At 32.3% G+C, this 25,758-nt stretch overlaps 1 protein-coding gene across 1 annotated transcript; it reads left to right on the top strand.

Annotated features, from left to right (window-relative positions):
- Window positions 1-3,522: 3,522 nt before the first annotated feature.
- LOC142241897 (uncharacterized) lies at window positions 3,523-5,316 on the top strand. The gene is made up of 2 exons (XM_075313737.1): window positions 3,523-5,083; window positions 5,139-5,316. Exons 1-2 carry the CDS (start codon window positions 3,596-3,598, stop codon window positions 5,148-5,150), a joined length of 1,500 nt encoding a protein of 499 aa, XP_075169852.1. The 5' UTR covers window positions 3,523-3,595; the 3' UTR covers window positions 5,151-5,316.
- Window positions 5,317-25,758: the final 20,442 nt, after the last annotated feature.

Here is a 25,758-nt window from a genome sequence, read left to right on the forward strand (position 1 = left end):
TCCTTTTCGCTCTAGGACGCATATTTAAGGAGATATGGACAAACGAAGTTTTTCATATAAAAATTTCAATTTTTTTAGGTTTTGGGTGGATTTTTAAATTTTTTGGGGGTGGTCACGAATTAAAGTCCTTTTCGCTCTAGGACGCATATTTAAGGAGATATGGGCAAAAGAAGTTTTTCATATAAAAATTTAAATTTTTTTTAGGTTTTCGGTGGATTTTTAAATTTTTTGGGGGTGGTCACGAATTAAAGTCCTTTTCGCTCTAGGACGCATATTTAAGGAGATATGGGCAAACGAAGTTTTTCATATAAAAATTTTAATTTTTTTAGGTTTTGGGTGGATTTGTCAATTTTTTGAGGCCGGTCACGAATTAAAGTCCTTTTCACTCTAGGACGCATATTTAAGGAGATATGGGCAAAAGAAGTTTTTCATATAAAAATTTTAATTTTTTTTAGGTTTTGGGTGAATTTTTCAATTTTTTGAGGGTGGTCACGAATTAAAGTCCATTTCGCTCTAGGACGCATATTTAAGGAGATATGGGCAAAAGAAGTTTTTCATATAAAAATTTTAATTTTTTTTAGGTTTTGGGTGAATTTTTCAATTTTTTGAGGGTGGTCACGAATTAAAGTCCTTTTCGCTCTAGGACGCATATTTAAGGAGATATGGGCAAAAGAAGTTTTTCATATAAAAATTTAATTTTTTTTAGGTTTTGGGTGGATTTTTCAATTTTTTGGGGGTGGTCACGAATTAAAGTCCTTTTCGCTCTAGGACGCACATTTAAGGAGATATGGGCAAAAGAAGTTTTTCATATAAAAATTTCAATTTTTTTTAGGTTTTCGGTGGATTTTTCAATTTTTTGAGGGTGGTCACGAATTAAAGTCCTTTTCGCTCTAGGACGCATATTTAAGGAGATATGGGCAAAAGAAGTTTTTCATATAAAAATTTCAATGTTTTTAGGTTTTGGGTGGATTTTTAAATTTTTTGGGGGTGGTCACGAATTAAAGTCCTTTTCGCTCTAGGACGCATATTTAAGGAGATATGGGCAAAAGAAGTTTTTCATATAAAAATTTTAATTTTTTTTAGGTTTTGGGTGAATTTTTCAATTTTTTGAGGGTGGTCACGAATTAAAGTCCTTTTCGCTCTAGGACGCATATTTAAGGAGATATGGGCAAAAGAAGTTTTTCATATAAAAATTTTAATTTTTTTTAGGTTTTGGGTGAATTTTTCAATTTTTTGAGGGTGGTCACGAATTAAAGTCCTTTTCGCTCTAGGACGCATATTTAAGGAGATATGGGCAAAAGAAGTTTTTCATATAAAAATTTAATTTTTTTTTAGGTTTTGGGTGGATTTTTCAATTTTTTGAGGGTGGTCACGAATTAAAGTCCTTTTCGCTCTAGGACGCATATTTAAGGAGATATGGACAAACGAAGTTTTTCATATAAAAATTTCAATTTTTTTAGGTTTTGGGTGGATTTTTAAATTTTTTGGGGGTGGTCACGAATTAAAGTCCTTTTCGCTCTAGGACGCATATTTAAGGAGATATGGGCAAAAGAAGTTTTTCATATAAAAATTTAAATTTTTTTTAGGTTTTCGGTGGATTTTTAAATTTTTTGGGGGTGGTCACGAATTAAAGTCCTTTTCGCTCTAGGACGCATATTTAAGGAGATATGGGCAAACGAAGTTTTTCATATAAAAATTTTAATTTTTTTAGGTTTTGGGTGGATTTGTCAATTTTTTGAGGCCGGTCACGAATTAAAGTCCTTTTCACTCTAGGACGCATATTTAAGGAGATATGGGCAAAAGAAGTTTTTCATATAAAAATTTTAATTTTTTTTAGGTTTTGGGTGAATTTTTCAATTTTTTGAGGGTGGTCACGAATTAAAGTCCATTTCGCTCTAGGACGCATATTTAAGGAGATATGGGCAAAAGAAGTTTTTCATATAAAAATTTTAATTTTTTTTAGGTTTTGGGTGAATTTTTCAATTTTTTGAGGGTGGTCACGAATTAAAGTCCTTTTCGCTCTAGGACGCATATTTAAGGAGATATGGGCAAAAGAAGTTTTTCATATAAAAATTTAATTTTTTTTAGGTTTTGGGTGGATTTTTCAATTTTTTGGGGGTGGTCACGAATTAAAGTCCTTTTCGCTCTAGGACGCACATTTAAGGAGATATGGGCAAAAGAAGTTTTTCATATAAAAATTTCAATTTTTTTTAGGTTTTCGGTGGATTTTTCAATTTTTTGAGGGTGGTCACGAATTAAAGTCCTTTTCGCTCTAGGACGCATATTTAAGGAGATATGGGCAAAAGAAGTTTTTCATATAAAAATTTCAATGTTTTTAGGTTTTGGGTGGATTTTTAAATTTTTTGGGGGTGGTCACGAATTAAAGTCCTTTTCGCTCTAGGACGCATATTTAAGGAGATATGGGCAAAAGAAGTTTTTCATATAAAAATTTTAATTTTTTTTAGGTTTTGGGTGAATTTTTCAATTTTTTGAGGGTGGTCACGAATTAAAGTCCTTTTCGCTCTAGGACGCATATTTAAGGAGATATGGGCAAAAGAAGTTTTTCATATAAAAATTTTAATTTTTTTTAGGTTTTGGGTGAATTTTTCAATTTTTTGAGGGTGGTCACGAATTAAAGTCCTTTTCGCTCTAGGACGCATATTTAAGGAGATATGGGCAAAAGAAGTTTTTCATATAAAAATTTAATTTTTTTTTAGGTTTTGGGTGGATTTTTCAATTTTTTGAGGGTGGTCACGAATTAAAGTCCTTTTCGCTCTAGGACGCATATTTAAGGAGATATGGGCAAAAGAAGTTTTTCATATAAAAATTTCAATTTTTTTAGGATTTGGGTGGATTTTTAATTTTTTTGGGGGTGGTCACGAATTAAAGTCCTTTTCGCTCTATGACGCATATTTAAGGAGATATGGGCAAAAGAAGTTTTTCATATAAAAATTTAAATTTTTTTAGGTTTTGGGTGGATTTTTCAATTTTTTGAGGGTGGTCACAAATTAAAGTCCTTTTCGCTCTAGGACGCATATTTAAGGAGATATGGGCAAAAGAAGTTTTTCATATAAAAATTTCAATTTTTTAGGTTTTGGGTGGATTTTTCAATTTTTTGGAATTGAATTAAAGTCGAATTAAAGTCCTTTTTGCTCTAGGACGCATATTTAAGGAGATATGGGCAAAAGAAGTTTTTCATATAAAAATTTCAATTTTTTTAGGTTTTGGGTGAATTTTTCAATTTTTGGGGGTGGTCACGAATTAAAGTCCTTTTCGCTCTAGGACGCATATTTAAGAAGATATTGTAAAATGGTTTTTATTGTAAAGATAATCTATTACTAAATTTATACTGTAATTATTTTGTAACGAATGCGTAGACACCGATAATACATATATAAAATCGATAAAACATTCAAGGTATGCTTGAATATTTTATCGAAAAGTACCGGCTACTTTACATATAAGATGACAAATGTTAGACTTAAGAAGAGAAAATATGAATAAAGGAGGGTCAGTCTTGTATCAAGCATACAACGAGTCGTTACAATTTCAGAAGTGGTTGGTCACGCCTGTTTTAGTGAAAACAAATTAAAATATGATTGTGGCCGAGGAACATACTTTGCAACAATTAAAACTTTATTGTGAAAAATTAAACCTACCATCAAATGGAACAAAGGCAACATTAGTTTCGAGACTAAATAATATACCGTCCGGAGAGCTGCAAATATGCATTGACGCTATTAATGAAACAACAAAAACCCAAAAAGGTGTGGTTGATCCTAAATCCGTTACTTTAGTCGTCGAAGAATTGCAAACATGTATTGACGCTAATAATGAAGCAACGAAAAACCAACAAACTTTGATTGATCTCGATACCGTTACTTTAGTTGCAGAGTACGAAAATAAAGCAGTACGCAACAACAAAGAAAGCAGCACGCAACAACAGGTGGATACCGATGACGAAAAGAGTAGCAAAGAAATCAGAGACAAAGTTGCCTACAACAACGACGATAACGAATTGAAGTCTCAAACCGAAAAAGGGGACAGAACAGAACTTAAAAGTGATGCAAATTTAAGAGAAAAGAATATGAATTTAGAAGAGAACAACGGAAATATTATGCACAATGGAAATGTAAACAATGTAAATGAAAGAGTGTACAACGAACAGAACAATGATGGAAATGAAACAATGCAAAGACTAAACGAAGCGGTTGGAAACGACATCAATCTTGGATTGACAGATGACAAAGAGAAACAATTGCTGCTAAGAGAGTTGAATATTTTAAAGAAGGAACGTGATTTGTTGATTCGAGAAAATATGTTGCTAAACAAAACTAGATCTCCAATAATGGGGAGAAATGAAGTCGATATTCCCCTTACCACCCTAAAAGAACTTTTACCTCAATGTAGTGGTGGTCCAGAATTTAAAACATGGTTTGCACAATTAAACAGCATTAGAAACACATATGATGTTTCAGAAAAAAATCTTCGTGCGTTAATTTGCTCTAAGTTAGAAGGCAATGCTAAGGACTGGCTTTACTCGAAACCGCACTACCTTGATTTATCTGTAGATGACCTTATGCAACAAATGAAAGACATGTTTGACGTTAAAGAAAACCGAATAATTGCTCGTCGAAATTTCGAAGATAGAAAATGGAAATACAATGAAAAGTTTGTCGATTACTTTAATGCGAAAGTAATTTTGTCAAACCCTCTGCGAATGCAAGACGATGAGCTCTTGGAATATCTGGTAGAAGGAATTTCCAATCTCCAATTACGTACTCAAGCCAAATTACAAAATTACAAATCTAAGGAAGATTTTTTTCAAACATTTAAAAATATCGAACAGCAACCTAGACAGAGTTTGTCGCGTTCCCAAGCAGAAAATACTACTGGTACTAGTAAAGGCAGTACTCCAATGAAATGTTTCAATTGCAACTGTTCGGGTCATATAGCAGCAGAGTGCCGCAAACCACGACGTGAGACTGGATCCTGTTATGCTTGTGGACAATTTGGACATATGGCCAAAGATTGCAGTCAATATAAGAAAAGTGTTTTGAATAAACCCCAGACTAATGAATATGTAAGATTTTTATGTATTACTTTAAATTCTAATGCTAATATAAGTTTTTTCGCAGAATGTCTCTTAGACTCAGGAAGCCCCATAAGTCTAATTAAAGATTCATATATTCCTTCAAGTGCGGTTAGATGTGAAATATTTGATAATTTTTATTTTGGTGTAAATCACAGCAAACTTAACATTCTTGGAAAGATTTTTGGTTACATTTTAATAAATGAAAAAAATATAAATATTGAGCTGCACATTGTTTCAAATAATTCTATGGGCTTTCCTGTTGTTCTGGGTAGAGATTTTTTAAAGGCAAGCGATGCTAAACTAGTTTTAACTAACTCTAGTACACAAAGTGTAAGCAATGTAATTGATGATAAACTAGAATTGATTCCATCGACTAAAAATCTTCAATCTTATGATATTTTAAGTAGTATACCTTTAAGTAGAAAACATATATTCGAAGATGGAAATAATGTGAAAAATGTTTCAAAAGAAGATGGAGATTTTGAAAGCCAGGTTTTAATGATAGAATACGATGTTAACATTGGGAATGATTTCATTATCGCAGAGAATGTAGATTTTAGAATCAGAGATCATCTCATGCGGATATTTCACGATTGTTATGTTTCTCCTCGGAGACCAGTTGAACCGAAAACGAGATGCGAAATGGTTCTCAATTTGAACGACACTAAACCATTTAACTGTCCACCTAGGAGGCTTTCTTATGTGGAAAGAAATACATTGCAGGAAATATTAGACGGGTATTTGCAAAAGGGCTACATACGCAGCAGTATTTCTGAATTCGTTTCTCCAATTGTGTTAGTCAAGAAAAAGACTGGCGAGACAAGAATGTGCGTTGACTTTCGCAAGTTGAACAAAGTCACCACAAAAGATAACTTTCCGATCCCGCTTATCGACGATTTATTAGATAGGCTGGTGAATAAGAAAATTTTTTCTAAACTAGACTTAAAGAACGGATTTTATCATGTGTTTATGCACGAGGATTCAATTAAGTACACGTCTTTCACCACCCCTTTAGGACAATATGAATTTTTGCGTATGCCATTTGGCCTTAAAAACGCCCCATCTACTTTCCAAAGATTTATTAGTACCATTTTTATGGATATGATTAGGTCTGGAAACGTTACGATATATTTAGATGACATTTTAGTTGCGACTATGGATATGGATGAACATTTTCGAATTTTAGAAGAGATTTTTAAACGGTTAGTGGAGAATAAGCTAGAACTTAGAGAGGACAAATGTGAATTCTTGTTGAATGAGGTAAAATATTTGGGATATACTATTACGGGCAATGGAATAAAGGCGGATGATAGGGGCATAGAGGCGGTAAGGAACTTTCCAATACCAACCAAGGTCCACGAAGTCCAAAGTTTTATTGGTCTCTGTTCATATTTTCGTAGATTTATACAAAATTTTTCTATAATAGCCACACCCTTATATGACTTAACACGAAAGAACTCGAAATTTACATTTGGCCCAAAGGAACTTAGGTGTTTCGAACAGTTAAAAAATATGTTGATAGAAGCTCCCATTTTGGCGATTTATGACCCCAGAGACCAAACCGAGCTACACTGTGATGCTAGCTCACTCGGCTTTGGGGCCATACTTATGCAAAGGAAGAAGGATAATTTTTTCCACCCAATATTCTACTTTTCGAAGAGGACTACTCCAACGGAGTCGAAATACCATAGTTTCGAGTTAGAAACCCTATCAATCGTATACGCTTTGAAACGTTTCAGGGTTTATTTACATGGTATAACATTCAAAATAGTTACGGATTGCAATGCCTTGACCTTGACGCTTAATAAAAAGGAACTCAATCCCAGAATAGCGCGGTGGGCTCTCGAGCTCCAGAATTTTGATTACGTCTTGGAACATAGGTCGGGGAAAAGGATGATGCACGTAGATTCTCTTAGCAGAAACTTCAATGTTCTAGTGATCGAAACGAACACCTTCGAGGAAAATCTTATTATTTGCCAGGGGAGAGATGAAAGACTGAATGAGATTAGGAGAAGTTTGGAACGGGAAGAGCATGATCTATACGAAATGAGAAATGGATTAATTTACAGGAAGAAAGGGAATCGAATACTCTTCTGTGTGCCAGAGACCATGGAACAACACGTCCTCTATAAATACCATGACGAAATGGGTCATGTTGGTGTAGAAAAGGTAATCGATCTGATTTCGAAAAATTATTGGTTCCCGAAAATTAAGGAAAAAACGGTTGCACATATCGGTAATTGTCTTAAGTGCGTGGCATTTTCTCCGAAATATGGTAAAAGCGAAGGATTTTTGCATTCAATTCCAAAGGGAAGTGTTCCATTCGAAGTCGTTCACATCGACCACTATGGTCCGATTAATGATAAGCACACAACGAAGAGACATATTTTGGTTGTAATCGATGCCTACACAAAGTTAGTTAAGTTATATTCGACGAAGACGACTAGTTCTAAGGAGGCGATAGTTGCACTTAAAGAATATTTTCGTTATTACAGCCGCCCCAGGTGTATAATATCTGATAGGGGTTCTTGTTTCACATCGCACGAATTTGAGAATTTTTTGAGTGAAAATAATGTGAAACATGTGAAAATCGCTACGGGATCTCCGGAAGCAAATGGTCAGGTTGAGCGCGTTAATAGGAGTTTGGGTCCTATGATTTCAAAACTAGTTGACGAGGAGAATGGAGTTCACTGGGATAAAACATTAGAGACAGTTGAATTCACATTGAACAATACGATGCAAAGCTCAATTAGGGAACACCCTAGCGTTATGCTCTTCGGCACTAACCAAAGAGGCAATGTTTTGGATACTTTAAGAGAAAATGTGATAGAAGAAGAGGTTAGGCATGATGTAGATAGGGAGTATACAAGGTTACAAGCCGAAATGCATCAGAATCGGTCTCAGAATTATAATAAGGCATATGTGAACTCGAGACGTCGACCCCCTTCTAAGTATGAGATAGGAGAATATGTAATGATAAAGAATTTTAATACAGATACTGGTGGATCAAGTAAACTTATTCCAAGATATAGGGGTCCATACAAAATTACAAAGATTCTCGAAAATGATAGATATCTTTTAGAAGACGTCGAAGGTTTCCAACAAACCCAAATACCATACAAAGGTGTTTGGGCTGTATCTAACATTAAACCCTGGCTTAAGGAAAATATTAAGTTCAATAAAAAACAAAATTCGAAATCTAACGAAAGCAGTCATGACAATATTAGAGATGACGCGATCAATGATAAAAACTGAAATATTGTAATGTAATATTTTAAGTAAAAATAAACACGATATATTTTTTTGTCGAATATTTCAAAAGGATCAGGAGATCCTTAGTGTCAGAATGGCCGAATTGTAAAATGGTTTTTATTGTAAAGATAATCTATTACTAAATTTATACTGTAATTATTTTGTAACGAATGCGTAGACACCGATAATACATATATAAAATCGATAAAACATTCAAGGTATGCTTGAATATTTTATCGAAAAGTACCGGCTACTTTACATATAAGATGACAAATGTTAGACTTAAGAAGAGAAAATATGAATAAAGGAGGGTCAGTCTTGTATCAAGCATACAACGAGTCGTTACAATATGGGCAAAAGAAGTTTTTCATATAAAAATTTCAATTTTTTTAGGTTTTGGGTGGATTTTTCAATTTTTTGAGGGTGGTCACGAATTAAAGTCCTTTTTGCTCTAGGACGCATATTTAAGGAGATATGGGCAAAAGAAGTTTTTCATATAAAAATTTTTTTTTTTTTTAGGTTTTGGGTGGATTTTTCAATTTTTGAGGGTGGTCACGAATTAAAGTCCTTTTCGCTCTAGGACGCATATTTAAGGAGATATGGGCAAAAGAAGTTTTTCATATAAAAATTTTATTTTTTTTAGGTTTTGGGTGGATTTTTCAATTTTTTGAGGGTGGTCACGAATTAAAGTCCTTTTCGCTCTAGGACGCATATTTAAGGAGATATGGGCAAAAGAAGTTTTTCATATAAAAATTTTAATTTTTTTAGGTTTTGGGTGGATTTTTCAATTTTTTGAGGGTGGTCACGGATTAAAGTCCTTTTCGCTCTAGGACGCATATTTAAGGAGATATGGGCAAAAGAAGTTTTTCATATAAAAATTTTAATTTTTTTAGGTTTTGGGTGGATTTTTCAATTTTTTGAGGCTGGTCACGAATTAAAGTCCTTTTCGCTCTAGGACGCATATTTAAGGAGATATGGGCAAAAGAAGTTTTTCATATAAAAATTTTAATTTTTTTTAGGTTTTGGGTGAAATTTTCAATTTTTTGAGGGTGGTCACGAATTAAAGTCCTTTTCGCTCTAGGACGCATATTTAAGGAAATATGGGCAAAAGAAGTTTTTCATATAAAAATTTCAATTTTTTTAGGTTTTGGGTGGATTTTTCAATTTTTGGAGGGTGGTCACGAATTAAAGTCCTTTTCGCTCTAGGACGCATATTTAAGGAGATATGGGCAAAAGAAGTTTTTCATATAAAAATTTTAATTTTTTTTAGGTTTTGGGTGAATTTTTCAATTTTGTGAGGGTGGTCACGAATTAAAGTCCTTTTCGCTCTAGGACGCATATTTAAGGAGATATGGGCAAAAGAAGTTTTTCATATAACAATTTAATTTTTTTTAGGTTTTGGGTGGATTTTCCAATTTTTTGGGGGTGGTCACGAATTAAAGTCCTTTTCGCTCTAGGACGCACATTTAAGGAGATATGGGCAAAAGAAGTTTTTCATATAAAAATTTCAATTTTTTTTAGGTTTTCGGTGGATTTTTCAATTTTTTGAGGGTGGTCACGAATTAAAGTCCTTTTCGCTCTAGGACGCATATTTAAGGAGATATGGGCAAAAGAAGTTTTTCATATAAAAATTTCAATTTTTTTAGGTTTTGGGTGGATTTTTAAATTTTTTTGGGGGTGGTCACGAATTAAAGTCCTTTTCGCTCTAGGACGCATATTTAAGGAGATATGGGCAAAAGAAGTTTTTCATATAAAAATTTAAATTTTTTTTAGGTTTTGGGTGGATTTTTCAATTTTTTGAGGGTGGTCACGAATTAAAGTCCTTTTCGCTCTAGGACGCATATTTAAGGAGATATGGGCAAAAGAAGTTTTTCATATAAAAATTTTAATTTTTTTTAGGTTTTGGGTGAATTTTTCAATTTTTTGAGGGTGGTCACAAATTAAAGTCCTTTTCGCTCTAGGACGCATATTTAAGGAGATATGGGCAAAAGAAGTTTTTCATATAAAAATTTCAATTTTTTTAGGTTTTGGGTGGATTTTTCAATTTTTTGAGGGTGGTCACAAATTAAAGTCCTTTTCGCTCTAGGACGCATATTTAAGGAGATATGGGCAAAAGAAGTTTTTCATATAAAAATTTCAATTTTTTAGGTTTTGGGTGGATTTTTCAATTTTTTGGGGGTGGTCACGAATTAAAGTCCTTTTTGCTCTAGGACGCATATCTAAGGAGATATGGGCAAAAGAAGTTTTTCATATAAAAATTTCAATTTTTTAGGTTTTGGGTGGATTTTTCAATTTTTAGGGGTGGTCACGAATTAAAGTCCTTTTCGCTCTAGGACCCATATTTAAGAAGATATGGGCAAAAGAAGTTTTTCATATAAAAATTTCAATTTTTTTAGGTTTTGGGTGGATTTTTCAATTTTTTGAGGGTGGTCACGAATTAAAGTCCTTTTCGCTCTAGGACGCATATTTAAGGAGATATGGGCAAAAGAAGTTTTTCATATAAAAATTTTATTTTTTTTTAGGTTTTGGGTGGATTTTTCAATTTTTTGAGGGTGGTCACGAATTAAAGTCCTTTTCGCTCTAGGACGCATATTTAAGGAGATATGGGCAAAAGAAGTTTTTCATATAAAAATTTTAATTTTTTTAGGTTTTGGGTGGATTTTTCAATTTTTTGAGGGTGGTCACGGATTAAAGTCCTTTTCGCTCTAGGACGCATATTTAAGGAGATATGGGCAAAAGAAGTTTTTCATATAAAAATTTTAATTTTTTTAGGTTTTGGGTTGATTTTTCAATTTTTGGAGGCTGGTCACGAATTAAAGTCCTTTTCGCTCTAGGACGCATATTTAAGGAGATATGGGCAAAAGAAGTTTTTCATATAAAAACTTTAATTTTTTTTAGGTTTTGGGTGAATTTTTCAATTTTTTGAGGGTGGTCACGAAGTAAAGTCCTTTTCGCTCTAGGACGCATATTTAAGGAGATATGGGCAAAAGAAGTTTTTCATATAAAAATTTCAATTTTTTTAGGTTTTGGGTGGATTTTTCAATTTTTTGAGGGTGGTCACGAATTAAAGTCCTTTTCGCTCTAGGACGCATATTTAAGGAGATATGGGCAAAAGAAGTTTTTCATATAAAAATTTTAATTTTTTTAGGTTTTGGGTGGATTTTTCAATTTTTTGAGGGTGGTCACGAATTAAAGTCCTTTTCGCTCTAGGACGCATATTTAAGGAGATATGGGCAAAAGAAGTTTTTCATATAAAAATTTCAATTTTTTTAGGTTTTCGGTGGATTTTTAAATTTTTTGGGGGTGGTCACGAATTAAAGTCCTTTTCGCTCTAGGACGCATATTTAAGGAGATATGGGCAAAAGAAGTTTTTCATATAAAAATTTCAATTTTTTTAGGTTTTGGGTGGATTTTTCAATTTTTTGAGGGTGGTCACAAATTAAAGTCCTTTTCGCTCTAGGACGCATATTTAAGGAGATATGGGCAAAAGAAGTTTTTCATATAAAAATTTAAATTTTTTTAGGTTTTGGGTGGATTTTTCAATTTTTTGGGGGTGGTCACGAATTAAAGTCCTTTTTGCTCTAGGACGCATATTTAGGAGATATGGGCAAAAGAAGTTTTTCATATAAAAATTTCAATTTTTGTAGGTTTTGGGTGGATTTTTGAATTTTTGGGGGTGGTCACGAATTAAAGTCCTTTTCGCTCTAGGACGCATATTTAAGAAGATATGGGCAAAAGAAGTTTTTCATATAAAAATTTCATTTTTTTTAGGTTTTGGGTGGATTTTTCAATTTGTTGAGGGTGGTCACGAATTAAAGTCCTTTTCGCTCTAGGACGCATATTTAAGGAGATATGGGCAAAAGAAGTTTTTCATATAAAAATTTTATTTTTTTTTAGGTTTTGGGTGGATTTTTCAATTTTTTGGGGGTGGTCACGAATTAAAGTCCTTTTTGCTCTAGGACGCATATTTAAGGAGATATGGGCAAAAGAAGTTTTTCATATAAAAATTTTAATTTTTTTTAGGTTTTGGGTGGATTTTTCAATTTTTTGAGGGTGGTCACGGATTAAAGTCCTTTTCGCTCTAGGACGCATATTTAAGGAGATATGGGCAAAAGAAGTTTTTCATATAAAAATTTTAATTTTTTAGGTTTTGGGTGGATTTTTCAATTTTTTGAGGCTGGTCACGAATTAAAGTCCTTTTCGCTCTAGGACGCATATTTAAGGAGATATGGGCAAAAGAAGTTTTTCATATAAAAATTTAAATTTTTTTTAGGTTTTGGGTGAATTTTTCAATTTTTTGAGGGTGGTCACGAATTAAAGTCCTTTCGCTCTAGGACGCATATTTAAGGAGATATGGGCAAAAGAAGTTTTTCATATAAAAATTTAATTTTTTTTAGGTTTTGGGTGGATTTTTCAATTTTTTGGGGGTGGTCACGAATTAAAGTCCTTTTCGCTCTAGGACGCACATTTAAGGAGATATGGGCAAAAGAAGTTTTTCATATAAAAATTTCAATTTTTTTTAGGTTTTCGGTGGATTTTTCAGTTTTTTGAGGGTGGTCACGAATTAAAGTCCTTTTCGCTCTAGGACGCATATTTAAGGAGATATGGGCAAAAGATGTTTTTCATATAAAAATTTCAATTTTTTTAGGTTTTGGGTGGATTTTTAAATTTTTTGGGGGTGGTCACGAATTAAAGTCCTTTTCGCTCTAGGACGCATATTTAAGGAGATATGGGCAAAAGAAGTTTTTCATATAAAAATTTAAATTTTTTTAGGTTTTGGGTGGATTTTTCAATTTTTTGAGGGTGGTCACAAATTAAAGTCCTTTTCGCTCTAGGACGCATATTTAAGGAGATATGGGCAAAAGAAGTTTTTCATATAAAAATTTCAATTTTTTAGGTTTTGGGTGGATTTTTCAATTTTTTGGGGGTGGTCACGAATTAAAGTCCTTTTTGCTCTAGGACGCATATTTAAGGAGATATGGGCAAAAGAAGTTTTTCATATAAAAATTTCAATTTTTTTAGGTTTTGGTGGATTTTTCAATTTTTGGGGGTGGTCACGAATTAAAGTCCTTTTCTCTCTAGGACGCATATTTAAGAAGATATGGGCAAAAGAAGTTTTTCATATAAAAATTTCAATTTTTTTAGGTTTTGGGTGGATTTTTCAATTTTTTGAGGGTGGTCACGTATTAAAGTCCTTTTCGCTCTAGGACGCATATTTAAGGAGATATGGGCAAAAGAAGTTTTTCATATAAAAATTGTAATTTTTTTAGGTTTTGGTTGGATTTTTCAATTTTTTGAGGCTGGTCACGAATTAAAGTCCTTTTCGCTCTAGGACGCATATTTAAGGAGATGTGGGCAAAAGAAGTTTTTCATATAAAAATTTTAATTTTTTTTAGGTTTTGGGTGAATTTTTCAATTTTTTGAGGGTGGTCACGAATTAAAGTCCTTTTCGCTCTAGGACGCATATTTAAGGAGATATGGGCAAAAGAAATTTTTCATATAAAAATTTCAATTTTTTTAGGTTTTGGGTGGATTTTTCAATTTTTTGAGGGTGGTCACGAATTAAAGTCCTTTTCGCTCTAGGACGCATATTTAAGGAGATATGGGCAAAAGAAGTTTTTCATATAAAAATTTTATTTTTTTTTAGGTTTTGGGTGAATTTTTCAATTTTTTGAGGGTGGTCACGAATTAAAGTCCTTTTCGCTCTAGGACGCATATTTAAGGAGATATGGGCAAAAGAAGTTTTTCATATAAAAATTTAATTTTTTTTAGGTTTTGGGTGGATTTTTCAATTTTTTGGGGGTGGTCACGAATTAAAGTCCTTTTCGCTCTAGGACGCACATTTAAGGAGATATGGGCAAAAGAAGTTTTTCATATAAAAATTTCAATTTTTTTTAGGTTTTCGGTGGATTTTTCAATTTTTTGAGGGTGGTCACGAATTAAAGTCCTTTCCGCTCTAGGACGCATATTTAAGGAGATATGGGCAAAAGAAGTTTTTCATATAAAAATTTAATTTTTTTTAGGTTTTGGGTGGATTTTTCAATTTTTTGGGGGTGGTCACGAATTAAAGTCCTTTTCGCTCTAGGACGCACATTTAAGGAGATATGGGCAAAAGAAGTTTTTCATATAAAAATTTCAATTTTTTTTAGGTTTTCGGTGGATTTTTCAATTTTTTGAGGGTGGTCACGAATTAAAGTCCTTTTCGCTCTAGGACGCATATTTAAGGAGATATGGGCAAAAGAAGTTTTTCATATAAAAATTTCAATTTTTTTAGGTTTTGGGTGGATTTTTAAATTTTTTTGGGGGTGGTCACGAATTAAAGTCCTTTTCGCTCTAGGACGCATATTTAAGGAGATATGGGCAAAAGAAGTTTTTCATATAAAAATTTAAATTTTTTTAGGTTTTGGGTGGATTTTTCAATTTTTTGAGGGTGGTCACGAATTAAAGTCCTTTTCGCTCTAGGACGCATATTTAAGGAGATATGGGCAAAAGAAGTTTTTCATATAAAAATTTTAATTTTTTTTAGGTTTTGGGTGAATTTTTCAATTTTTTGAGGGTGGTCACAAATTAAAGTCCTTTTCGCTCTAGGACGCATATTTAAGGAGATATGGGCAAAAGAAGTTTTTCATATAAAAATTTCAATTTTTTTAGGTTTTGGGTGGATTTTTCAATTTTTTGAGGGTGGTCACAAATTAAAGTCCTTTTCGCTCTAGGACGCATATTTAAGGAGATATGGGCAAAAGAAGTTTTTCATATAAAAATTTCAATTTTTTAGGTTTTGGGTGGATTTTTCAATTTTTTGAGGGTGGTCACGAATTAAAGTCCTTTTTGCTCTAGGACGCATATCTAAGGAGATATGGGCAAAAGAAGTTTTTCATATAAAAATTTCAATTTTTTAGGTTTTGGGTGGATTTTTCAATTTTTAGGGGTGGTCACGAATTAAAGTCCTTTTCGCTCTAGGACCCATATTTAAGAAGATATGGGCAAAAGAAGTTTTTCATATAAAAATTTCAATTTTTTTAGGTTTTGGGTGGATTTTTCAATTTTTTGAGGGTGGTCACGAATTAAAGTCCTTTTCGCTCTAGGACGCATATTTAAGGAGATATGGGCAAAAGAAGTTTTTCATATAAAAATTTTATTTTTTTTTAGGTTTTGGGTGGATTTTTCAATTTTTTGAGGGTGGTCACGAATTAAAGTCCTTTTCGCTCTAGGACGCATATTTAAGGAGATATGGGCAAAAGAAGTTTTTCATATAAAAATTTTAATTTTTTTAGGTTTTGGGTGGATTTTTCAATTTTTTGAGGGTGGTCACGGATTAAAGTCCTTTTCGCTCTAGGACGCATATTTAAGGAGATATGGGCAAAAGAAGTTTTTCATATAAAAATTTTAATTTTTTTAGGTTTTGGGTTGATTTTTCAATTTTTGGAGGCTGGTCACGAATTAAAGTCCTTTTCGCTCTAGGACGCATATTTAAGGAGATATGGGCAAAAGAAGTTTTTCATATAAAAACTTTAATTTTTTTTAGGTTTTGGGTGAATTTTTCAATTTTTTGAGGGTGGTCACGAAGTAAAGTCCTTTTCGCTCTAGGACGCATATTTAAGGAGATATGGGCAAAAGAAGTTTTTCATATAAAAATTTCAATTTTTTTAGGTTTTGGGTGGATTTTTCAATTTTTTGAGGGTGGTCACGAATTAAAGTCCTTTTCGCTCTAGGACGCATATTTAAGGAGATATGGGCAAAAGAAGTTTTTCATATAAAAATTTTAATTTTTTTAGGTTTTGGGTGAATTTTTCAATTTTTTGAGGGTGGTCACGAATTAAAGTCCTTTTCGCTCTAGGACGCATATTTAAGGAGATATGGGCAAAAGAAGTTTTTCATATAAAAATTTAATTTTTTTTAGGTTTTGGGTGGATTTTTCAATTTTTTGAGGGTGGTCACGAATTAAAGTCCTTTTCGCTCTAGGACGCATATTTAAGGAGATATGGGCAAAAGAAGTTTTTCATATGAAAATTTAATTTTTTTTAGGTTTTCGGTGGATTTTTAAATTTTTTGGGGGTGGTCACGAATTAAAGTCCTTTTCGCTCTAGGACGCATATTTAAGGAGATATGGGCAAAAGAAGTTTTTCATATAAAAATTTCAATTTTTTTAGGTTTTGGGTGGATTTTTCAATTTTTTGAGGGTGGTCACAAATTAAAGTCCTTTTCGCTCTAGGACGCTTAGTTTAGGAGATATGGGCAAAAGAAGTTTTTCATATAAAAATTTAAATTTTTTTAGGTTTTGGGTGGATTTTTCAATTTTTTGGGGGTGGTCACGAATTAAAGTCCTTTTTGCTCTAGGACGCATATTTAGGAGATATGGGCAAAAGAAGTTTTTCATATAAAAATTTCAATTTTTGTAGGTTTTGGGTGGATTTTTGAATTTTTGGGGGTGGTCACGAATTAAAGTCCTTTTCGCTCTAGGACGCATATTTAAGAAGATATGGGCAAAAGAAGTTTTTCATATAAAAATTTCATTTTTTTTAGGTTTTGGGTGGATTTTTCAATTTGTTGAGGGTGGTCACGAATTAAAGTCCTTTTCGCTCTAGGACGCATATTTAAGGAGATATGGGCAAAAGAAGTTTTTCATATAAAAATTTAATTTTTTTTAGGTTTTGGGTGGATTTTTCAATTTTTTGGGGGTGGTCACGAATTAAAGTCCTTTTCGCTCTAGGACGCACATTTAAGGAGATATGGGCAAAAGAAGTTTTTCATATAAAAATTTCAATTTTTTTTAGGTTTTCGGTGGATTTTTCAGTTTTTTGAGGGTGGTCACGAATTAAAGTCCTTTTCGCTCTAGGACGCATATTTAAGGAGATATGGGCAAAAGAAGTTTTTCATATAAAAATTTCAATTTTTTTAGGTTTTGGGTGGATTTTTAAATTTTTTGGGGGTGGTCACGAATTAAAGTCCTTTTCGCTCTAGGACGCATATTTAAGGAGATATGGGCAAAAGAAGTTTTTCATATAAAAATTTAAATTTTTTTAGGTTTTGGGTGGATTTTTCAATTTTTTGAGGGTGGTCACAAATTAAAGTCCTTTTCGCTCTAGGACGCATATTTAAGGAGATATGGGCAAAAGAAGTTTTTCATATAAAAATTTCAATTTTTTAGGTTTTGGGTGGATTTTTCAATTTTTTGGGGGTGGTCACGAATTAAAGTCCTTTTTGCTCTAGGACGCATATTTAAGGAGATATGGGCAAAAGAAGTTTTTCATATAAAAATTTCAATTTTTTTAGGTTTTGGTGGATTTTTCAATTTTTGGGGGTGGTCACGAATTAAAGTCCTTTTCTCTCTAGGACGCATATTTAAGAAGATATGGGCAAAAGAAGTTTTTCATATAAAAATTTCAATTTTTTTAGGTTTTGGGTGGATTTTTCAATTTTTTGAGGGTGGTCACGTATTAAAGTCCTTTTCGCTCTAGGACGCATATTTAAGGAGATATGGGCAAAAGAAGTTTTTCATATAAAAATTGTAATTTTTTTAGGTTTTGGTTGGATTTTTCAATTTTTTGAGGCTGGTCACGAATTAAAGTCCTTTTCGCTCTAGGACGCATATTTAAGGAGATGTGGGCAAAAGAAGATTTTCATATAAAAATTTTAATTTTTTTTAGGTTTTGGGTGAATTTTTCAATTTTTTGAGGGTGGTCACGAATTAAAGTCCTTTTCGCTCTAGGACGCATATTTAAGGAGATATGGGCAAAAGAAATTTTTCATATAAAAATTTCAATTTTTTTAGGTTTTGGGTGGATTTTTCAATTTTTTGAGGGTGGTCACGAATTAAAGTCCTTTTCGCTCTAGGACGCATATTTAAGGAGATATGGGCAAAAGAAGTTTTTCATATAAAAATTTTATTTTTTTTTAGGTTTTGGGTGAATTTTTCAATTTTTTGAGGGTGGTCACGAATTAAAGTCCTTTTCGCTCTAGGACGCATATTTAAGGAGATATGGGCAAAAGAAGTTTTTCATATAAAAATTTAATTTTTTTTAGGTTTTGGGTGGATTTTTCAATTTTTTGGGGGTGGTCACGAATTAAAGTCCTTTTCGCTCTAGGACGCACATTTAAGGAGATATGGGCAAAAGAAGTTTTTCATATAAAAATTTCAATTTTTTTTAGGTTTTCGGTGGATTTTTCAATTTTTTGAGGGTGGTCACGAATTAAAGTCCTTTCCGCTCTAGGACGCATATTTAAGGAGATATGGGCAAAAGAAGTTTTTCATATAAAAATTTAATTTTTTTTAGGTTTTGGGTGGATTTTTCAATTTTTTGGGGGTGGTCACGAATTAAAGTCCTTTTCGCTCTAGGACGCACATTTAAGGAGATATGGGCAAAAGAAGTTTTTCATATAAAAATTTCAATTTTTTTTAGGTTTTCGGTGGATTTTTCAATTTTTTGAGGGTGGTCACGAATTAAAGTCCTTTCCGCTCTAGGACGCATATTTAAGGAGATATGGGCAAAAGAAGTTTTTCATATAAAAATTTCAATTTTGTTAGGTTTTGGGTGGATTTTTAAATTTTTTGGGGGTGGTCACGAATTAAAGTCCTTTTCGCTCTAGGACGCATATTTATTCATATAAAAATTTAAAATTTCAATTTTTTTAGGTTTTGGGTGGATTTTTCAATTTTTGGGGGTGGTCACGAATTAAAGTCCTTTTCTCTCTAGGACGCATATTTAAGAAGATATGGGCAAAAGAAGTTTTTCATATAAAAATTTCAATTTTTTTAGGTTTTGGGTGGATTTTTCAATTTTTTGAGGGTGGTCACGAATTAAAGTCCTTTTCGCTCTAGGACGCATATTTAAGGAGATATGGGCAAAAGAAATTTTTCATATAAAAAATTTATTTTTTTTTAGGTTTTGGGTGGATTTTTCAATTTTTTGAGGGTGGTCACGAATTAAAGTCCTTTTCGCTCTAGGACGCATATTTAAGGAGATATGGGCAAAAGAAGTTTTTCATATAAAAATTTTAATTTTTTTAGGTTTTGGGTGGATTTTTCAATTTTTTGAGGGTGGTCACGGATTAAAGTCCTTTTCGCTCTAGGACGCATATTTAAGGAGATATGGACAAAAGAAGTTTTTCATATAAAAATTTTAATTTGTTTAGGTTTTGGGTGGATTTTTCAATTTTTTGAGGCTGGTCACGAATTAAAGTCCTTTTCGCTCTAGGACGCATATTTAAGGAGATATGGGCAAAAGAAGTTTTTCATATAAAAATTTTAATTTTTTTTTAGGTTTTGGGTGAATTTTTCAATTTTTTGAGGGTGGTCACGAATTAAAGTCCTTTTCGCTCTAGGACGCATATTTAAGGAGATATGGGCAAAAGAAGTTTTTCATATAAAAATTTCAATTTTTTTAGGTTTTGGGTGGATTTTTCAATTTTTTGAGGGTGGTCACGAATTAAAGTCCTTTTCGCTCTAGGACGCATATTTAAGGAGATATGGGCAAAAGAAGTTTTTCATATAAAAATTTTAATTTTTTTTTAGGTTTTGGGTGAATTTTTCAATTTTTTGAGGGTGGTCACGAATTAAAGTCCTTTTCGCTCTAGGACGCATATTTAAGGAGATATGGGCAAAAGAAGTTTTTCATATAAAAATTTAATTTTTTTTAGGTTTTGGGTGGATTTTTCAATTTTTTGGGGGTGGTCACGAATTAAAGTCCTTTTCGCTCTAGGACGCACATTTAAGGAGATATGGGCAAAAGAAGTTTTTCATATAAAAATTTCAATTTTTTTTAGGTTTTCGGTGGATTTTTCAATTTTTTGAGGGTGGTCACGAATTAAAGTCCTTTTCGCTCTAGGACGCATATTTAAGGAGATATGGGCAAAAGAAGTTTTTCATATAAAAATTTCAATTTTTTTTAGGTTTTGGGTGGATTTTTAAATTTTTTGGGGGTGGTCACGAATTAAAGTCCTTTTCGCTCTAGGACGCATATTTAAGGAGATATGGGCAAAAGAAGTTTTTCATATAAAAATTTAAATTTTTTAGGTTTTGGGTGGATTTTTCAATTTTGTGAGAGTGGTCACAAATTAAAGTCCTTTTCGCTCTAGGACGCATATTTAAGGAGATATGGGCAAAAGAAGTTTTTCATATAAAAATTTCAATTTTTTAGGTTTTGGGTGGATTTTTCAATTTTTTGAGGGTGGTCACGAATTAAAGTCCTTTTCGCTCTAGGACGCATATTTAAGGAGATATGGGCAAAAGAAGTTTTTCATATAAAAATTTTAATTTTTTTAGGTTTTGGGTGGATTTTTCAATTTTTTGAGGGTGGTCACGGATTAAAGTCCTTTTCGCTCTAGGACGCATATTTAAGGAGATATGGGCAAAAGAAGTTTTTCATATAAAAATTTTAATTTTTTTAGGTTTTGGGTGGATTTTTCAATTTTTTGAGGCTGGTCACGAATTAAAGTCCTTTTCGCTCTAGGACGCATATTTAAGGAGATATGGGCTAAAGAAGTTTTTCATATACAAATTTAATTTTTTTTAGGTTTTGGGTGGATTTTTCAATTTTTTGGGGGTGGTCACGAATTAAAGTCCTTTTCGCTTTAGGACGCACATTTAAGGAGATATGGGCAAAAGAAGTTTTTCATATATAAATTTCAATTTTTTTTAGGTTTTCGGTGGATTTTTCAATTTTTTGAGGGTGGTCACGAATTAAAGTCCTTTTCGCTCTAGGACGCATATTTAAGGAGATATGGGCAAAAGAAGTTTTTCATATAAAAATTTAATTTTTTTTGGGTTTTGGGTGGATTTTTCAATTTTTTGGGGGTGGTCACGAATTAAAGTCCTTTTCGCTCTAGGACGCACATTTAAGGAGATATGGGCAAAAGAAGTTTTTCATATAAAAATTTCAATTTTTTTTAGGTTTTCGGTGGATTTTTCAATTTTTTGAGGGTGGTCACGAATTAAAGTCCTTTTCGCTCTAGGACGCATATTTAAGGAGATATGGGCAAAAGAAGTTTTTCATATAAAAATTTCAATTTTTTTAGGTTTTGGGTGGATTTTTAAATTTTTTGGGGGTGGTCACGAATTAAAGTCCTTTTCGCTCTAGGACGCATATTTAAGGAGATATGGGCAAAAGAAGTTTTTCATATAAAAATTTAAATTTTTTTAGGTTTTGGGTGGATTTTGCAATTTTTTGGGGGTGGTCACGAAGTAAAGTCCTTTTTGCTCTAGGACGCATATTTAAGGAGATATGGGCAAAAGAAGTTTTTCATATAAAAATTTCAATTTTTTTAGGTTTTGGGTGGATTTTTCAATTTTTGGGGGTGGTCACGAATTAAAGTCCTTTTCGCTCTAGGACGCATATTTAAGAAGATATGGGAAAAAGAAGTTTTTCATATAAAAATTTCAATTTTTTTAGGTTTTGGGTGGATTTTTCAATTTTTGGGGGTGGTCACGAATTAAAGTCCTTTTCGCTCTAGGACGCATATTTAAGAAGATATGGGAAAAAGTAGTTTTTCATATAAAAATTTTAATTTTTTTTAGGTTTTGGGTGAATTTTTCAATTTTTTGAGGGTGGTCACGAATTAAAGTCCTTTTCGCTCTAGGACGCATATTTAAGGAGATATGGGCAAAAGAAGTTTTTCATATAAAATTTTAATTTTTTTAGGTTTTGGGTGGATTTTTCAATTTTTTGGGGGTGGTCACGAATTAAAGTCCTTTTCGCTCTAGGACGCACATTTAAGGAGATATGGGCAAAAGAAGTTTTTCATATAAAAATTTCAATTTTTTTTAGGTTTTCGGTGGATTTTTCAATTTTTTGAGGGTGGTCACGAATTAAAGTCCTTTTCGCTCTAGGACGCATATTTAAGGAGATATGGGCAAAAGAAGTTTTTCATATAAAAATTTCAATTTTTTTAGGTTTTGGGTGGATTTTTAAATTTTTTGGGGGTGGTCACGAATTAAAGTCCTTTTCGCTCTAGGACGCATATTTAAGGAGATATCGGCAAAAGAAGTTTTTCATATAAAAATTTAAATTTTTTTAGGTTTTCGGTGGATTTTTCAATTTTTTGAGGGTGGTCACGAATTAAAGTCCTTTTCGCTCTAGGACGCATATTTAAGGAGATATGGGCAAAAGAAGTTTTTCATATAAAAATTTTATTTTTTTTTAGGTTTTGGGTGGATTTTTCAATTTTTTGAGGGTGGTCACGAATTAAAGTCCTTTTCGCTCTAGGACGCATATTTAAGGAGATATGGGCAAAAGAAGTTTTTCATATAAAAATTTTAATTTTTTTAGGTTTTGGGTGGATTTTTCAATTTTTTGAGGGAGGTCACGGATTAAAGTCCTTTTCGCTCTAGGACGCATATTTAAGGAGATATGGGCAAAAGAAGTTTTTCATATAAAAATTTTAATTTTTTTAGGTTTTGGGTGGATTTTTCAATTTTTTGAGGCTGGTCACGAATTAAAGTCCTTTTCGCTCTATGACGCACATTTAAGGAGATATGGGCAAAAGAAGTTTTTCATATACAAATTTAATTTTTTTTAGGTTTTGGGTGGATTTTTCAATTTTTTGGGGGTGGTCACGAATTAAAGTCCTTTTCGCTCTAGGACGCACATTTAAGGAGATATGGGCAAAAGAAGTTTTTCATATATAAATTTCAATTTTTTTTAGGTTTTCGGTGGATTTTTCAATTTTTTGAGGGTGGTCACGAATTAAAGTCCTTTTCGCTCTAGGACGCATATTTAAGGAGATATGGGCAAAAGAAGTTTTTCATATAAAAATTTTAATTTTTTTAGGTTTTGGGTGGATTTTTCAATTTTTTGAGGCTGGTCACGAATTAAAGTCCTTTTCGCTCTAGGACGCATATTTAAGGAGATATGGGCAAAAGAAGTTTTTCATATAAAAATTTTAATTTTTTTTAGGTTTTGGGTGAATTTTTCAATTTTTTGAGGGTGGTCACGAATTAAAGTCCTTTTCGCTCTAGGACGCATATTTAAGGAGATATGGGCAAAAGAAGTTTTTCATATAAAAATTTAATTTTTTTTAGGTTTTGGGTGGATTTTTCAATTTTTTGGGGGTGGTCACGAATTAAAGTCCTTTTCGCTCTAGGACGCACATTTAAGGAGATATGGGCAAAAGAAGTTTTTCATATAAAAATTTCAATTTTTTTTAGGTTTTGGGTGGATTTTTCAATTTTTTGAGGGTGGTCACGGATTAAAGTCCTTTTCGCTCTAGGACGCATATTTAAGGAGATATGGGCAAAAGAAGTTTTTCATATAAAAATTTTAATTTTTTTAGGTTTTGGGTGGATTTTTCAATTTTTTGAGGGTGGTCACGAATTAAAGTCCTTTTCGCTCTAGGACGCATATTTAAGGAGATATGGGCAAAAGAAATTTTTCATATAAAAATTTTAATTTTTTTTAGGTTTTGGGTGAATTTTTCAATTTTTTGAGGGTGGTCACGAATTAAAGTCCTTTTCGCTCTAGGACGCATATTTAAGGAGATATGGGCAAAAGAAGTTTTTCATATAAAAATTTTAATTTTTTTAGGTTTTGGGTGGATTTTTCAATTTTTTGAGGGTGGTCACGAATTAAAGTCCTTTTCGCTCTAGGACGCATATTTAAGGAGATATGGGCAAAAGAAGTTTTTCATATAAAAATTTTAATTTTTTTTAGGTTTTGGGTGAATTTTTCAATTTTTTGAGGGTGGTCACGAATTAAAGTCCTTTTCGCTCTAGGACGCATATTTAAGGAGATATGGGCAAAAGAAGTTTTTCATATAAAAATTTCAATTTTTTTAGGTTTTGGGTGGATTTTTCAATTTTTTGAGGGTGGTCACGAATTAAAGTCCTTTTCGCTCTAGGACGCATATTTAAGGAGATATGGGCAAAAGAAGTTTTTCATATAAAAATTTTAATTTTTTTTAGGTTTTGGGTGAATTTTTCAATTTTTTGAGGGCGGTCACGAATTAAAGTCCTTTTCGCTCTAGGACGCATATTTAAGGAGATATGGGCAAAATAAGTTTTTCATATAAAAATTTAATTTTTTTTAGGTTTTGGGTGGATTTTTCAATTTTTTGGGGGTGGTCACGAATTAAAGTCCTTTTCGCTCTAGGACGCATATTTAAGGAGATATGGGCAAAAGAAGTTTTTCATATAAAAATTTAATTTTTTTTAGGTTTTGGGTGGATTTTTCAATTTTTTGAAGGTGGTCACAAATTAAAGTCCTTTTCGCTCTAGGACGCATATTTAAGGAGATATGGGCAAAAGAAGTTTTTCATATAAAAATTTCAATTTTTTAGGTTTTGGGTGGATTTTTCAATTTTTTGGGGGTGGTCACGAATTAAAGTCCTTTTTGCTCTAGGACGCATATTTAAGGAGATATGGGCAAAAGAAGTTTTTCATATAAAAATTTCAATTTTTTTAGGTTTTGGGTGGATTTTTCAATTTTTGGGGGTGGTCACGAATTAAAGTCCTTTTCGCTCTAGGACGCATATTTAAGGAGATATGGGCAAAAGAAGTTTTTCATATAAAAATTTTATTTTTTTTTAGGTTTTGGGTGGATTTTTCAATTTTTTGAGGGTGGTCACGAATTAAAGTCCTTTTCGCTCTAGGACGCATATTTAAGGAGATATGGGCAAAAGAAGTTTTTCATATAAAAATTTTAATTTTTTTAGGTTTTGGGTGGATTTTTCAATTTTTTGAGGGTGGTCACGGATTAAAGTCCTTTTCGCTCTAGGACGCATATTTAAGGAGATATGGGCAAAAGAAGTTTTTCATATAAAAATTTTAATTTTTTTAGGTTTTGGGTGGATTTTTCAATTTTTTGAGGCTGGTCACGAATTAAAGTCCTTTTCGCTCTAGGACGCATATTTAAGGAGATATGGGCAAAAGAAGTTTTTCATATACAAATTTAATTTTTTTTAGGTTTTGGGTGGATTTTTCAATTTTTTGGGGGTGGTCACGAATTAAAGTCCTTTTCGCTCTAGGACGCACATTTAAGGAGATATGGGCAAAAGAAGTTTTTCATATACAAATTTAATTTTTTTTAGGTTTTGGGTGAATTTTTCAATTTTTTGAGGGTGGTCACGAATTAAAGTCCTTTTCGCTCTAGGACGCATATTTAAGGAGATATGGGCAAAAGAAGTTTTTCATATAAAAATTTAATTTTTTTTAGGTTTTGGGTGGATTTTTCAATTTTTTGGGGGTGGTCACGAATTAAAGTCCTTTTCGCTCTAGGACGCACATTTAAGGAGATATGGGCAAAAGAAGTTTTTCATATAAAAATTTCAATTTTTTTTAGGTTTTGGGTGGATTTTTCAATTTTTTGAGGGTGGTCACGGATTAAAGTCCTTTTCGCTCTAGGACGCATATTTAAGGAGATATGGGCAAAAGAAGTTTTTCATATAAAAATTTTAATTTTTTTAGGTTTTGGGTGGATTTT

Source organism: Haematobia irritans, chromosome 1, assembly GCF_050003625.1.
Source record: "Haematobia irritans isolate KBUSLIRL chromosome 1, ASM5000362v1, whole genome shotgun sequence".
NCBI lineage: Eukaryota > Metazoa > Arthropoda > Insecta > Diptera > Muscidae > Haematobia > Haematobia irritans.

Excerpts from the sequence above, each read along its gene's own strand:
- LOC142241897 (XM_075313737.1), top strand. The coding sequence starts at position 3,596 with ATGATTGTGGCCGAGGAACATACTTTGCAACAATTAAAACTTTATTGT.